The sequence below is a fragment of the Vulpes vulpes genome, chromosome 16 (genome assembly GCF_048418805.1).
Source record: "Vulpes vulpes isolate BD-2025 chromosome 16, VulVul3, whole genome shotgun sequence".
Classification (NCBI taxonomy): Eukaryota; Metazoa; Chordata; class Mammalia; order Carnivora; family Canidae; genus Vulpes; species Vulpes vulpes.
Window position 1 is genome coordinate 23,939,165 of NC_132795.1, and position 14,942 is coordinate 23,954,106.

At 43.1% G+C, this 14,942-nt stretch overlaps 2 protein-coding genes across 5 annotated transcripts in view; one reads left to right on the forward strand and one right to left on the reverse strand.

Moving 5' to 3' along the window:
• Positions 1–4,710, reverse strand: part of HSPE1 (heat shock protein family E (Hsp10) member 1) — a 39,382-nt gene extending 34,672 nt beyond the window's left edge. Inside the window, exons 1-4 of one of the 2 annotated variants that reach the window (XM_072741284.1) lie at positions 4,548–4,710; positions 3,790–3,954; positions 2,594–2,683; positions 2,261–2,503 (exon numbers count right to left, since the gene is read on the reverse strand). In XM_072741284.1, the coding sequence (XP_072597385.1) occupies positions 2,453–2,503; positions 2,594–2,683; positions 3,790–3,954; positions 4,548–4,550 (309 nt within the window). In that variant the 5' untranslated portion in view covers positions 4,551–4,710 and the 3' untranslated portion in view covers positions 2,261–2,452. Of the gene's footprint in view, positions 1–2,260; positions 2,504–2,593; positions 2,684–3,789; positions 3,955–4,547 lie in introns of those variants that run through there. The other variant, XM_026002606.2, reaches the window with a different exon arrangement.
• HSPD1 (heat shock protein family D (Hsp60) member 1) lies at positions 4,701–14,942 on the forward strand. Of its 3 annotated transcripts, none has more exons than XM_026002603.2 (12): positions 4,701–4,991; positions 5,971–6,146; positions 7,483–7,735; positions 8,589–8,671; positions 9,048–9,143; positions 9,529–9,622; positions 9,890–10,058; positions 12,093–12,192; positions 12,749–12,994; positions 13,415–13,589; positions 14,054–14,232; positions 14,316–14,942. In XM_026002603.2, the coding sequence occupies exons 2-12, from the start codon at positions 5,973–5,975 to the stop codon at positions 14,466–14,468; spliced, it is 1,722 nt and encodes a 573-aa protein (XP_025858388.1). In that variant the 5' UTR covers positions 4,701–4,991; positions 5,971–5,972; the 3' UTR covers positions 14,469–14,942. The 3 variants fall into 3 exon arrangements, with proteins under 3 accessions (XP_025858388.1, XP_072597384.1, XP_025858387.1); XM_072741283.1 differs by lacking the exon at positions 4,701–4,991 and adding an exon at positions 5,052–5,209; XM_026002602.2 differs by lacking the exon at positions 4,701–4,991 and adding an exon at positions 5,469–5,759.

The following is a 14,942-nucleotide window of genomic DNA, read 5'->3' on the forward strand; positions in this document are numbered from 1 at the left end:
ACCCAGGCATCCCAAGGCACTTTAAGATTTATTCATTGAGATATATAGATGTCATGGTAAGGGGGGCAGAGGGAGATAATCTGACTCCCCACCATGTATGGAACCCTCACAACCCTGGGATCATGACCAGAATCCCAATCAGGAGTTGGATGCTTAACCAAGTGAGCCACCCAAAAGCCCCTTAAGCACTTTGAAGTCAGACTAACCTGAATTCAATCCCAAACTATGACTTAAAAGTGAGGTTACCTTATAGAAAGCAAGGAGTAACTGCCTCACCAAGTTCCTGTGATTTCGTTATTTAAGAGTCTGTTAAATGCCTAGAACAATGCAGCAAATGCTCAAAAATGGTAGTATAATCATTAAAGTTCCAGTTGGAATTTTATCTTATTTGTTGGCCAAAAGGCAAACAGCATCCTGTTGTGAAAAAAATGTGGTTCAACACCCTCAGCACCCTTATTTTTGGCTTAAATTTCTCATGCCAAAATTATTTTCTCTATTAATTTCTAGTATGACCTCATAATCTAAAATTATTTAACAATTCTGCTAGACAAGCATTATGGACCACTAATATGACACAAAAAAATTCCCCCATCCTTTTAATTTAGGAGATTATAAAACGGAGTTCTGAAGTTTTAAAAACACCAGGTAATTCTAAGGATGAACCAAGGTTTATGAACTATTGCTTTTAATCTCAAAATTCATTTGCTTGGGTGTTTGAAAAACAGAATTGGGGATCATATGCCTAACTCTACAATTTACCAGCCACAAAACCTTGAAGTTTCCTATCTCTTCTGAGTCAGTTTTCTCATTGGTAAAACAGGGAAATCCTGCTTAACAAGGTTAAAAAGAGCAAAAGCTCTTTATAGCAAGGCTATCTAGCTGTGCCTCAGGAACAATAGGAAACTGATGACTCACTAGGGTTCTATAAATTCTTTTAATCATAATTCTTGTACTGAGGATGACAAAAATTAAGCCTTAGTATACCATAAGGCACTAACACGTGATTTACATAAATATGTACATACTTTAAGGACGACACCAAAAGTTGGGGCTGTTAAATTCTATGCTGTTTACAATTTCAATTAGGTTTCAATTCCACAAGACTAATCTAGGGCATAATTCTTCAAGTCTGGTATGCGACTGTTTGGGTTCAAATCTTCTCTCCCTAGCTACTATAGCTAAATCAAGCTCCAACTCCATTCCCTATTTGTTAAATTCAACAAATTATGAACTAGATGTAGATGTCCAAATCAACCAGGATTGAAATGTGCATGGAGTCCTTAAAATTATGACCTAGTAGCCACAGACAAAGCACCTGGAGGTGGAATGCCTTATGTCCAAATCCTGGCTTTGCCACCTCCTACTGAGTGTGTGCTTGGTTATTACTCAACCTGTGCTTGTGTGTCTCTTACCTTCCTCCTTGGCAAGATGAGAATAACTACCCTAGAGGGTTGTTGAAAGATCAAGACGAGTGATATACACCAAGTACCTACAACAGTAGCCAGGGAGTAGAAAATGCTCCTGAAGTATTAGCCGCAGTCACTACCACGCAAGACCTGGCACATGAAAGGCATTCAAGGCTAGTAAACCTTCCATTGACTTTTTGCAAAGTAAGTTATGTAGTAGTACCAAGTACTAAAAATGGGAAAACTTATAGGATCCCTTAAGTGAGAAACCATACTTCAACATAAGCTGGTTATACATTAAGTTAAAATGTTTGCTTTCATTTTACTTTATTTTTTAAAAGATTTTATTTATTCATTCATGGGAGACACAGAGAGAGAGGCAGGCTCCATGCGGGGAGCCTGATGTGGGACTCGATCCTGGGACTCCAGGATCACGCCCTGGGCCGAAGGCAGGCGCTAAACCACTGAGCCACCCAGGGATCCCCGAAAATATTTGTTTTTAAAGATTTCAGTTGTTTATTCATGAGAGACACACAGAGAGAGGCAGAGACACAGGCAGAGGGAGAAGCAGGCTCCATGTGGGAGCCTGACGTGGGACTTGATTCCGGGACTCCAGGATCACGCCCTGAACCAAAGGCAGACGCCCAACCACTGAGCCACCCAGGCACCCCTAAAATATTTCTACTTTTAAAAATAAGAGAAATCCATGACTTTGTATCAGCATCAATAATTTACTAAATAAAGCTAAATACAATGTGAAAATTGGAAAGCCCCTTGCCCAGAATTCTCTGCAGGTTACTTAAAACACTGGAAAACCCTAAACCATCTTAAATCACCAAATAAAGATTAACCACTCGTTTATGTATTTTTATTTGCTCATTTCTGTATCAGTACACTAAAACTAAATTTTAGAGACACTGGATATCATTAGTTTGGATACCATTAGTTTATTATAAAAGAGAGACATGAAAATTATTTACATGATGCAAGATTTCACAACTTCACTGGAATGGGCAGCTTCGCTTCATGCCGTTTTAAGAATGATTTCAGTCCACATACTTTCCAAGAATGTCACCATCTCTAAATAAGAAATAATCCTGCAGACAGGGAAAACCATTACTTAAGAAAACTGTATTAAGTATTTGTTACTTAACTTTTAAGAAGAAATAAATATTAAATTTACACACCTTGTCATCTAGGACTACTTTGGTGCCTCCATATTCTGGGAGAAGAACTTTATCTCCAACTTTCACACTAACTGGTTGAATCTCTCCACCCTTAAGAAAATAAGGATATTTATTAGAACATAGTTCACCAAATATTCACACCTTTTATTAATTAAACATGCTCACTCAAATCAACTGCTAAAAAAGGATTTGGTGGCCAAGGGACACGCTTTATCCTTTTACTGTAGTTCTTTGCTCAAGAACAGCACTGTTATAATTATACTTTGAAACAAGGCATACAGGGATGCTTAAACTAAAACCTAACTTCAGAGTACAGTTTAAAGAGTTACATTGGAAAAGCTAAGGTAAGCTAACTTTTTGGTTAAATATTAACATAACCTCCAGACTACACAAAATCTGTTTTTGAAACTGCATATGTGGTGGTCATGTTTAACTTCTTCCAATACACAAAAATTCAAGAGGTACTGCCAGAATTTGGAACATATACTTCTTTTATGATTCAATTTCTTTTCCAACAAAGTACAGATTTGGGCAGCCCAGGTAGCTCAGCGGGTTTAGCGCCGCCTTCAGCCCAGGGCATGATCCTGGGGTCCCAGGATAGAGGCGCATGTCGGGCTCCCAGCATGGAGCCTGCTTCTCCCTCTGCCTTTCTCTGTGTCTCATGAATAAATGAATTAAAAAAAAAAAAAAAAAAGTATAGATTTAAGAGACTGCAGCATAGCGCCCCTGCCCCAAAACCTTCCTGGTCCTGACTCCAGGATACACCTCCTTGCTAGAACTTTCTTCCTTACAGACAACTAGAACAATACAATTAATCTATCTGATATCTGACCCCAAGGCATTTGTGTATTGTGTCCGACTTGGAGGTCTGAGGTCTAAGCAATCAACTGGAGAATGCCTCTAAAGCTAGGTCCAACCTGTTCCTTTCATAAGCACACCCACTAAGGCCAAAAAGAGTTAAAAGATTAGGGCAATTACGATGTTAGAGGTCAAACCTAGAGTTTAAATTTTCCCCAACTTGTAAAAGCACCCACGGATCATCATAAATACGGTTTTTTGGTTTATCAAAGACTTAGAATTTGAAGAAAAGGCCGATCATACTCAGCCACCAAATGGCTAACTACTTTTAATAATCGAGATTTCCTTTTTTCCCCCTCCACTCCACATAAAAACGGTTCAACGTTAGCCCCACTTACCTTTCCTTTGGAACCCGATCCAACAGCCACTACTGTTGCTTGCAACACTTTCCCTTGAGATTTTTCTGGTAGCATGATACCTCCTTTGGTTACAGTTTCAGCTGCACTCCTTTCGACTAAAACCCGGTCAAACAGGGGAAGAAACTTCCTAAACGCCTGCCCTGCCTGTAAGAGAGGAAATGGGACGTCAAATCTGAAATAGCAGTAGTTATGCGGTTATATTCTCAGCGTTACTCGTCAAAAAAGCACGTGCGTGGCTTTCAAAGTTAACGCCAAGGCTCAGATTCGTTTAAAGGAAAAAAAAAAAAAAACACGCCACTTGAGTGTTTTGCTCTCATGAGTCTAATTTCCCGTTCTGCAGCTGTTAGGGGTGGCTGCTGCTGCTGTGCTCAGCCCTCGGACGAGCTTTAAGGGCAACCTTGGTTGACTTCAAGGTCAAAGATTTTCCTTCCTTGGGTTTCTCCGGGACATTTCTGCAAAAGCCATCAAGGCGCGCGCCTGCAGCCGGGCTTCCGCAGATGCTGCGCGGGCAGAGGCCCCGCGGGAGGCGCGCGTCCGTCCCCGGCCCGGCCCGGGCTGCAGGCGAGCCGGGCTCCCGCGTGCAGGGCTCCCGCGTGCAGGGCCCAGGCGCCGGCGAGGGGCGGTGGGCCCGGCCTCTGCGCGGCCCCTGCAGCTGAGCCCCTTGGGGCCCCCTCCCCTCCCCGCACGGCTGCCCCCGCGCTTCGGGTAGGGCCGGCCGCCAGCCCCGCGGGCCTCACCATGCCTCCGGCCGCCGCAGTCCCACTCGCTCTGGAGCCGCCGCCGCCGCCGCCAGGAGACCCGCAGTCCGACCCCCAGGCCACGTGAACGTGGGAAAAGGCCGCCCGGCGCGCATGCGCGCTCGCTCCCGCGCCCCGCCCCTCCCCGCAGGAGAGGGTGGCCGCGCCAGCGCGCGCTGCGATTGGCCCCCGGCCCCGCGCGCCGGCCGCTGACGCGGGGACGCCCAGGCGGAAGGAAAGGGGACTTCTTTCTAGGCCTTTCCAGGCCGCCCGCGGAGGTGAAAGTACTACCTCCTCGCCCCTCTCCCGGAAATGACGCGCCGTGAACCTTGACCCCCCCAGAGAGCGCCGCGCTTCCCGGAAAGTTCTGGAACCCAGCGCAGCCCGGGAACTAGCCTAAGCCGGCCGGAGGGGGCTGAGCCCGCCGGCCTGGCCCTGCCGCGGGTAGCGAGGGGCGGGGCTGGCGCGGGGCGCGTGCCGATTGCCGGGCCCGGGCGGGCGGGCAGGGCTGGGAGGCGCCGGCGCGCGCGGGGCCGCGGGGCGGGGGGAGGGCGGCGGAGGGAGGGGACACTGGCTCTTTGCCGTGCGCGCCGTGCGCTCTGCCCCTCAGTCGCCGCCGCCGGCCTGCCTCGCCGCCCGCACGCTCCGCCGCCGTCTCGCAGGTACCCCGCGCCCGCGCCCCGGAGCGCCGCGCCCCCCGCGGTCTGAGAGGGCGGCGGGCGGGCGAGGGCCGGGGCTCCCGGGGCGCGCAGCCCCCGCCGCCGGGCCAGGCCTCACGGGGTCCGGCGCTGCCGTCACGTGCGGCCCGCACTGCTCCCTGCAGGGCGCCGCGGGCGGGCTGGCCCGGGGTGGGGGTCGGGAGCGTGCTCGGCGGGCCCGCCCCTGCCGCCCCCGCCGTCCCCGCCGCCCCCGCCGCCCCCCGGGCCGTGCGCAGGGCGCCGCGCTGGGTGGTCGCAGCCGCCGCGGGCCGCGGGCCCCGCGCACACCGTGACCTTGCGGAGGGCGTCCTGGGGGAAAGACACGTGGCCGGGCCCCCAGCGTGGCGGCCCCGGGCTGCTCCGGGCACAGAGGCCCGGAGCCGCATCTTACTAAGCACATTTTTGTACCTTCAGGAATGGGTTTTTTTCCCCTCCTCCCTCGAGCGCCCATGCCTTTGCTGCAGACTTGGGTTTTCGGGAGCGCATTTTCTCTAAGCTGTTGAAGCGGTGAAAGGTTCGCTCGGTTTTAGCGGCCGCGGGGAAGGCGATGGGCGTGCTCTGCGCGTGCCGCGGGGTGGGCGCGCGGTCGGCCTCCCGTGGGCGCTGGCGCAGGTGCCCGCTGTGCCCCCGGGGGCAGGCCGCGCGGTATCCGGGTGGCTGCGGGGCACCAAGGGTGCAGCCAGTGTGGGAGTACTGCTAACCTGGTGCTTTCCGCCCCTCCGCAGACATGCTTCGGTTACCCGCAGTCCTCCGCCACGTCCGGCCAGTGTCCAGAGCCCTGGCTCCTCATCTCACCCGGGCCTATGCCAAGGATGTAAAATTCGGTGCCGATGCCCGAGCCTTAATGCTTCAAGGTGTAGATCTCCTAGCCGATGCCGTAGCCGTTACTATGGGGCCAAAGGTATCATTGTTTTTTATTTTGTTGGAATTTACAGTATCGTGAGTTCAGGAGTAGAAATTTAATTATGTCAGAGAGTCCCACCGAGCTGCTGAGCAGTAAGTACTTCCGTACCCATTGTTCACTCATTTAGAATCAGTAGGACTTCTCTAGATACTGGGACAGATGTCTGATTTGGGTCTGTAACATGTAATAAATTTAGGAGCCTAGATTTAGGTTAAGCTACTAGTATTTTCTTGATGGAAATTGCCCTACCTGTATTTGTCCTAATGACTTATGGATCCTGGGCTCCTCGTGCAGTCTGAGGAAGGTATTGCAATCAGAACCGCGTACTGACGGTAAAAGTCTCTGGAAGCAATAAAGTTGTCCTTAACCTTTAAAAAAAAAAAAAAAACTCCAATAAATATGTAAGAGTTCCCAATTACTGCTTACTCTTTTCTTTTAGGTAGATAACAACGGTCTTAAAACCGTTTCTTTAAAATTTGCGAAACTTTCTTTCCTACAATGTCTGATGTAATGGAGTGGTAACTCACAGCTCAAAGTGGATTTGAAAATGGGAGGTAGAATTAATCTTGCTTGCCTGCTTAAGGTTTGGATTTTTCCCTGGCAGTTCATACCATTGGTGGAAGGACTGTAATGAAGATTTTTGTCTCATTTAATATGAAGAGGGTGATGAGTGAAAGGGTAACCCGTTTTGAGGAGACCTTTGAAGGTGATGCACAAATGGAGTGATGCTTGATTGCAGGAAGACAGATCCAATATCAGAGTATTGATACATATTGTATAAAACGTGGCATTTGCATGCCTCCCAAGTAGCAGCTTTGGTTCAGATCCAGAAGCTGCCAATACTGTTTGCACCATGATTTGAGATTTAACATTGAATCAGCCCCTGGAAGAGTGAACTGTACTTGCCTTGCTTTTGGTATTTTATTTAGTAGCTAAATTTTGAAGCCTCTTTTCTTATTATTTTCATAGATAGCAGGCACTGGACAAAACTTAATTATGAATCATGTGAAGGATATTCTGAAATTTCATTATGAGCTACCAGGTTGTTTGGTTTTCTGTGTGTGTGTGTATGTTTTAATGAGATGACAACTTTAGTCTCTGGGATTTTTATCTTCCATAAAACCCTCATGCATGGTTATGCATTTGGCAACAGAAAAGGTCATTTTGTTTGTAAGCTAAGAACACTGATGGATTTGCCTTTGAGATTCTTGCACATTTAATAAAAGCGACAACTTGTGTTGAGGCTTTCAAGTAATTAAAAACTGTTCATTGTGTTTCAAGCTAAATGCACTCAGGTATGTGATTCTGTCACTTTTTTTCCCTCTAATTATAGGGAAGAACAGTCATTATTGAGCAGAGTTGGGGAAGTCCCAAAGTAACAAAGGATGGTGTGACCGTAGCAAAGTCAATTGACTTAAAAGACAAATATAAAAATATTGGCGCTAAACTTGTTCAAGATGTTGCCAATAACACAAACGAAGAGGCTGGGGATGGCACCACTACTGCTACTGTCTTGGCACGCTCTATTGCCAAGGAAGGCTTCGAGAAGATTAGCAAAGGTGCTAATCCTGTGGAAATCAGGAGAGGTAGGAAAGTCTCTTCATTGTTGCCAGTGTTTTGAAGTGTCTTAAAAAGTTAAGTCTTGTTTCTCCTCTCTCAAAAAAAAAGGTCTTAAATTGAGTTTTCCTTTGGCAAATAGCAATTAGATGCCTGCCTTATGCTATGGGTACTATGCTAGTTTTTTTTTTTTTTTTTTTTAAGATTTATTTATTCATGAAGGACAGAGACACAGGCAGAGGGAGAAACAGGGTCCCTGCAAGGGAGCCCAATGTGGGACTCAATCCTGGGACTCCAGGATCACACCCTGGGCTGAAGGCAGATGCTCAACCATTGAGCCACCCAGGCGTCCCTGGATTTTTTCTTTAAGTTATATTTCTCAAAATAAAGGGAAGAGCCAGAACTAATCCTACTCGTTGAACAAAATTGGGTTCTCATAAATCCAGGTTGTGATGCTATTGACTATTAAAGCAAATTTTTTGATTATATATTAAATGAGAAAATTTCAGATAATTAAAACCTGTAGGGGCATAACCCTGTCATACAGTTGAGGAAAGTGTTGGGTGACCCTGTTGGAAACATGCAACATGATGGATTGTCAATAGCTTACATAGAATGAGTTGAATGGTGAAATTCTTGAAATTATGCTCTTGGTTTTTTTCCTTTAGTCCAGTTTTCAAAATAATTTTGGCTTGTGAGTCTTCACTTACTAAAGTTCCTGTTTTGGTGCGTGCCATTCAACTCCTTGCAATTAGGAAAAGTGCTGGCATAGATGCATTATATAGGCCATTAACATTAAAACATTTAACACAAATTGAAATTTTTACTTGGTGTGGAGCCCTGAGAGAATAAGTTTTGTAATGGCATTTACTCTTGAATAAGGTGTGATGTTAGCTGTTGATGCTGTAATTGCTGAACTTAAGAAGCAGTCTAAACCCGTGACAACCCCTGAAGAAATTGCACAGGTAAGGATTTTTCATATTTTATGGTAAATGTGATTTTATTCCATAATCCTATACCAGTGTCAGAATAATGATACCACCCAGTCACTTGACATGGAAAGCATTTCTTCTTAAAAAACATCTGAAAATCATGCAGTGACCATAACTAGAGTCTTTGTGGTCACTTTAGTTTTACATGGCTGTGAGTAAAACTCATTTGTTTGTATGGAAGATGTTCTTCAGCCATTAATTGTTAGACCTATTAGACCACATCTGCTTGTCCATAGGTTCCCCCTGCCCCAATATTAATCAGTTTTGAAGTTACTAGGAAAAGGGAGGGGAGCTGACTGAGGATGCTGGCCTTACCTTTTAACTTGGAAGAGTAACTTGATTGTTTTAGGTTGCTACGATTTCTGCGAATGGAGACAAAGAAATTGGCAACATCATTTCTGATGCAATGAAAAAGGTTGGAAGAAAGGGTGTCATCACAGTAAAGGTAAGTGTTTTTAATGATAGCTTGAGATGAGTTGTCTGATCAAAACAGTTTTCAAATAGAAAAATTTATGCGTTTCATGCTTGATTCCTTTATGCATGTTTTAGCATTCACGTAGACTAGGGTATTTCCTGAGTTGTGTGTGAATTTTTTAGCCTTCCCTGTGACTGAGGAATCCGTTGTAACTTAAATGATACTATTCTTCTAGATGTAAAAATTCAAAAATGCATTTTTGAAATTTTTGCAGAATTGCAGTTTGATCCCCTAGGGCATTTGCATACTTACACGCCTGGATCCCTTGTGATCAGTGCGGTCTCCTAATCTGGTCTATAATTACAACTTTTTGTGTTTCTGTAATGAAATTCATACAGCTAAATGATTTTTATAGGATGGAAAAACACTGAATGATGAATTGGAAATTATTGAAGGCATGAAGTTTGATCGAGGTTATATTTCTCCATACTTTATTAATACGTCGAAAGGTAAGAACAAGTCAGTAAATGAAATTTAAAAAAATATACAGGTTGCCATGGGTCACACTGTAAGCATTAATCAGGTCATACTTCTAAAAGATAAATTTAGGTATCCCAAAAGTTATTGTAAATGAGAAATGAAGGGAAAAACATGAACTCAGTCATTTGAGATGTACTAAAACTTTGGTTTATAGTTTTTTCACTTAACTAAATTGCAGTTATTTTCAGGGTATTGTTATAATGTCTTAAGTTGGTTTGAAATGTTTATTTTTGCAGGTCAGAAATGTGAATTCCAAGATGCCTATGTTCTATTGAGTGAAAAGAAGATTTCTAGTGTCCAGTCCATTGTACCTGCTCTTGAAATTGCCAATGCTCACCGTAAGCCCTTGGTCATAATTGCTGAAGATGTTGATGGAGAAGCTCTGAGTACACTTGTTTTAAATAGGTAATAGGCTTTCGTATTTGGTTTACATTTCCAGATGAAAGGCAGTTTTTTTATATTGGTGTTTGAAATCCCCTTTATGTACCCCCACATTGCACCACTCATATTAGCATATATACAGGTATGCTTCGTGAGCTCTGTTAAAATGGTTTGTTTTTTTTTTTGAATGAGTTCTGCTTGAAAGTCCTTAATATTTTGTGCAAGTTTTTCATAAGACAGCCTAGTTTTGAATGTGATACCTATTTTTTAATTATAAGTAAACTATTGATTTCCATTTTAGGTCAAAACGTATTTAGTTACATAATCTGTTAAAATTTTAAGGGTGGCTCAATGGTTGACTGTCTTTGGCTCAGGCTGTGATCCCGAGGTCCTGAGATCAAATCCTGTGTCAGGCTCCCCATAGGGAGCCTGCTTCTCCCTCTGCTGAGAGGGAGAGGGTCTCTGCCTCTGTGTGTCTCATGAATAAAGCAAATCTCAAAAAAGAATTTTAAGTTTTTTTAAAATTTTTATTTATTTACGATAGTCACACACACAGAGAGAGAGGCAGAGGGAGAAGCAGGCTCCATGCACTGGGAGCCCGACGTGGGATTCGATCCCGGGTCTCCAGGATTGTGCCCTGAGCCAAAGGCAGGCGCTAAACCGCTGCGCCACCCAGGGATCCCAAAACTTTTTTTTTAAGATTTTATTTATTTATTCATGAGGCACAGAGAGAGGGAGAAGCGGGGTCCGTGCAGGGAGCCTGACGTGGGACTCGATCCTGGGTCTCCAGGATCATGCCCTGGGCTGAAGGCGGCACTAAACCGCTGAGCCCTCTGGGCTGCTCTAGAAGTAATAATTTTCCAATTGTAATGGAAATGGACAAACGAAATAGTTATATGGGAGAGTGCATACCTTGACACAAAAGCTCTGAATGAGTTGACTTATCCTTGAATGTTTGTTAGCTTGGATTTGCTTTATGGGTTATGAAAAGCTTTATGAGATTGTGGGATTTTAAGTCAAAAAAAAAAAATAGGCCTCCAGAGTTTCATTGAGCCATCTTACTGGTGTCTGTAGCTTTGGATGGCTGATTGATTTGGCATACTATGTTTATCTGTCCCTCTGATTTTTATTTGGCCCTTTAATAAAATAGACGAACTCTGTATTTAACAGTTTAAATACTCCTTTTTCACACAGTCTGGTCTCAAGTGGACATTCCTTTGATTATATATTCCAGATATTCATTACATGATAAAATCGCAAGTGAACTTAATGCTATTTATCAGCAACACTTACATATGTAAAGGAACTGAATTAAGAACACTGCTCAAACTTCAGTAGTAACTTGATCCATTACTAAATAGAACAAATAGGGTGTAGGGATAAATGCTTATTACATCTGCAAATTTAATATTTGGTGACTGTTCTAATCTTCACAATCTATAAAATAGTTATCACTGTAGTTAAAAGTTTTTTGCTTATGTTAGCATTTATTTCCTGGGTTCAGTTTAACCGTAAGGTCAACAATTTTTGACAAAGGTAATGGCAAGTATGGATGAATGGAAAGTTGCTCTTTCATGTCTTAATTTGACTAAAAGTTGGTAGGAAGCAAAAAATTGTAAAGTGTGGTTTCCAGGGGTGCCTGGGTGGCTTAGTCAGTTATATGTCTGCTTTCAGCTCAGATCACGGTCCTCGGGGGTCCTGGGATTGAGCCCCATGTTGGGTGCCTCACCCCCCCAACCCCATTCATGTGCTCTCTCTCTCCTTTTTTTTTTTTTTTTTAAACGAGATTTGATTTATTTATTCATGAGAGAGACAGAGAGGCAGAGACGTACGCAGAGGGGGGAAGCAGGCTCCCTGCGAGGAGCCTGATGTGGGACTCAATCCCAGGACCCCGGGATCACACCATGAGCCACTGAGCCACCCAGGCATCCCCTCACTCTCTCAAATAAAAAAAACCTTTTTAAAAAAGTGGTTTCCTAAGTAATCTTAGTACTAAGAACTTAAAACTAGACAACCATTTTAATTAACTTTAAATCTCATTCTTACTGTTCTTAACAGGCTAAAAGTCGGTCTTCAGGTTGTGGCAGTCAAAGCTCCAGGTTTTGGTGACAATAGAAAGAACCAGCTTAAAGATATGGCTATTGCTACTGGTGGTGCAGTAAGTAAAATATATGTGATGTTGGTTTACTGAATGTTATATACTTCCAGGCCTAAAATTTATAGGTAGATTTTAGGTTTTTCACAATCATTTATTATTAACTATTAATTTTTGTTTCTGTTGGATGTTTTCGAGGTAAAGGTTTGATTAAATGTGCCCAGGTCCCTTCTCGAACTTGCTATGAGTCTAGCCCAAGAATAGGATTATTTGACTAATCTGTGTTCAATACAATAGAAAAGACATAGGACTTAATTGTTTAGGTCTAAGGTCTAGTCCTGGTTCCACCAAAAGTGTGACCTCAGAGGAATTGAGTTTATACTTTTCTGAAATAAAGCTCATTAATTCTGATTGAGGATTAAGTGAGAAGTGGGAAATGCAGTGAAAAACTTGATCAAGTCTTCTCTGGACTAGAACTTGTCTTGAAATTTCACATTTCAAAGAAATAACAGTATTCTAAGATGTTTATCTCCTCAAAACACCCACCTGATGTATTACTGATAAACTTGGTATAATGAAAAACCAAGCTGCAATGGTTCATTTTTAAATATTTTTGTAGGTGTTTGGGGAAGAAGGGTTGACTCTAAATCTCGAAGATGTTCAGCCTCATGACTTAGGAAAAGTTGGAGAGGTCATTGTGACCAAAGATGATGCCATGCTTTTAAAAGGAAAAGGTGACAAGGCTCAAATTGAAAAGCGTATTCAAGAAATCATTGAGCAGTTAGATATCACAACTAGTGAATACGAAAAGGAAAAGCTGAATGAGCGTCTGGCAAAACTCTCAGATGGAGTAGCTGTGTTGAAGGTAAGATTCATTGCTGTAAATGAGTTTCTTGGGTTCTGAACCCAAAAATGATTTTGTTTCTGTGGTATTCTCCAATAGTGCCTGTGGTATTCTTCAATAGTGCCGTGTAACCAAAATGTTTTGGGAAATAACTTTGTCATGGAGATATATGTTATATAAAATTTTTTTGGAATACTCTCCTTAAAGCCAGAAGTGAACTTGGTATTGCTAGGGAAAAAGGTGTTTTGTTAATGATTGTGTGTTGGACTGATGTGAGACACTGCACTGACCCTATTAGCTCTTTAATCATGCAGTCACTTTTAACAAATAGGTGACCTTTTTTACATGTTTTTAATTGAACTCCGTGCTTTCAGTGAGTCTTGCCAGTCAGCATCTTGAATGGGAGAAACCCATACTAACTGGAATTCTTTTAATTGTTAGGTTGGTGGGACAAGTGATGTTGAAGTGAATGAAAAGAAAGACAGAGTTACAGATGCCCTCAATGCCACAAGAGCTGCTGTTGAAGAAGGCATTGTTCTGGGAGGAGGTTGTGCCCTGCTTCGGTGCATTCCAGCCTTGGATTCAATAACTCCAGCTAATGAAGATCAAAGAATTGGTAAAATTGCCTTTCATGAGTTGATTTGCAACCTGATTTTAGTCTTTTAGAATGCAGTTGCCCTTGCCCATTAAATAGAACAATAAACCACAAAGATTCCAGAATAACATTAGAAGAGCACTGATAATTAGAAAATAAATGAAAGATGCAATCATGTCCAGGGAAATTAGAAAAAAGGTGAAAGATGCAGTCATGTCCAGGGGGAATGATTTGACCTGTGGACAAATAGAATTGTAATTTTTACAAAAGAATGAAACTGGGGATGCCTGGGGAGGCTCAGCGGTTGGGCATCTGCCTTTGGGTCAGGGTGTGATCCAGGTTGTCCGGGGATCCAGTTGCGCATGGGACTCCCTGCAGGAGGCCTGCATCTCCCTCTGCTTGTGTTTCTGCCTCTGTTCTCATGAATAAGTAAAATCTTTAAAAAGAAAGAAAAGAAACTACAGTTTGCTAAACTTTATCTTCAGGTATTGAAATTATTAAGAGAACACTCAAAATTCCTGCAATGACCATTGCTAAGAATGCAGGTGTTGAAGGATCATTGATAGTTGAGAAAATTATGCAGAGTTCCTCAGAAGTTGGTTATGATGCTATGCTTGGAGATTTTGTGAATATGGTGGAAAAAGGAATCATTGATCCAACTAAGGTAAATAGTTGATCATTTTCTAAAAGTCTTGTTCATTTTCCCCTAAGGAAAAAGGTAATATATTTATCAAACTTCTTTCTTAGGTGGTAAGAACTGCTTTATTGGATGCTGCTGGAGTGGCCTCTCTGTTAACCACGGCAGAAGTTGTAGTCACCGAAATTCCTAAAGAAGAGAAGGACCCAGGAATGGGTGGAATGGGTGGAATGGGAGGTGGTATGGGAGGCGGCATGTTCTGATTCCTAGAATAGTGCTTTACCATTCTTAATGAACTGTGAGAGGAAGCTCAAGGCTGTGTTCCTCAACCATAACTTCAGAGAAGTCAGTTCAAGGAAATGACTGAAGAAAAGGCTGGCTGATGTTTAAGAAAATCGCTATAACCATCAGTTACTGGTTTCAGTTGACAACATATAATGGTTTACTGCTGTCATTGTCCATGCCTACAGATAATTTATTTTGTATTTTTGAATAAAAAGACATTTGTACATTCCTGATAACTGAGTGCAAGAGCCATGTACCAATGTACTGCTTTCAACTTAAATCACTGAGGCATTTTTACTACTATTCTGTTAAAATCAGGATTTTAGTGTTTGCCATCACCAGATGAAAAGTTAAGCAGCCTTTCGGTGGAGAGTAAGAATAATTGTGTACAAAGTAGAAAAATATCCAATTATGTGACAACCTTTGTGTAATAAAAATTTGTTTAAAGTTAA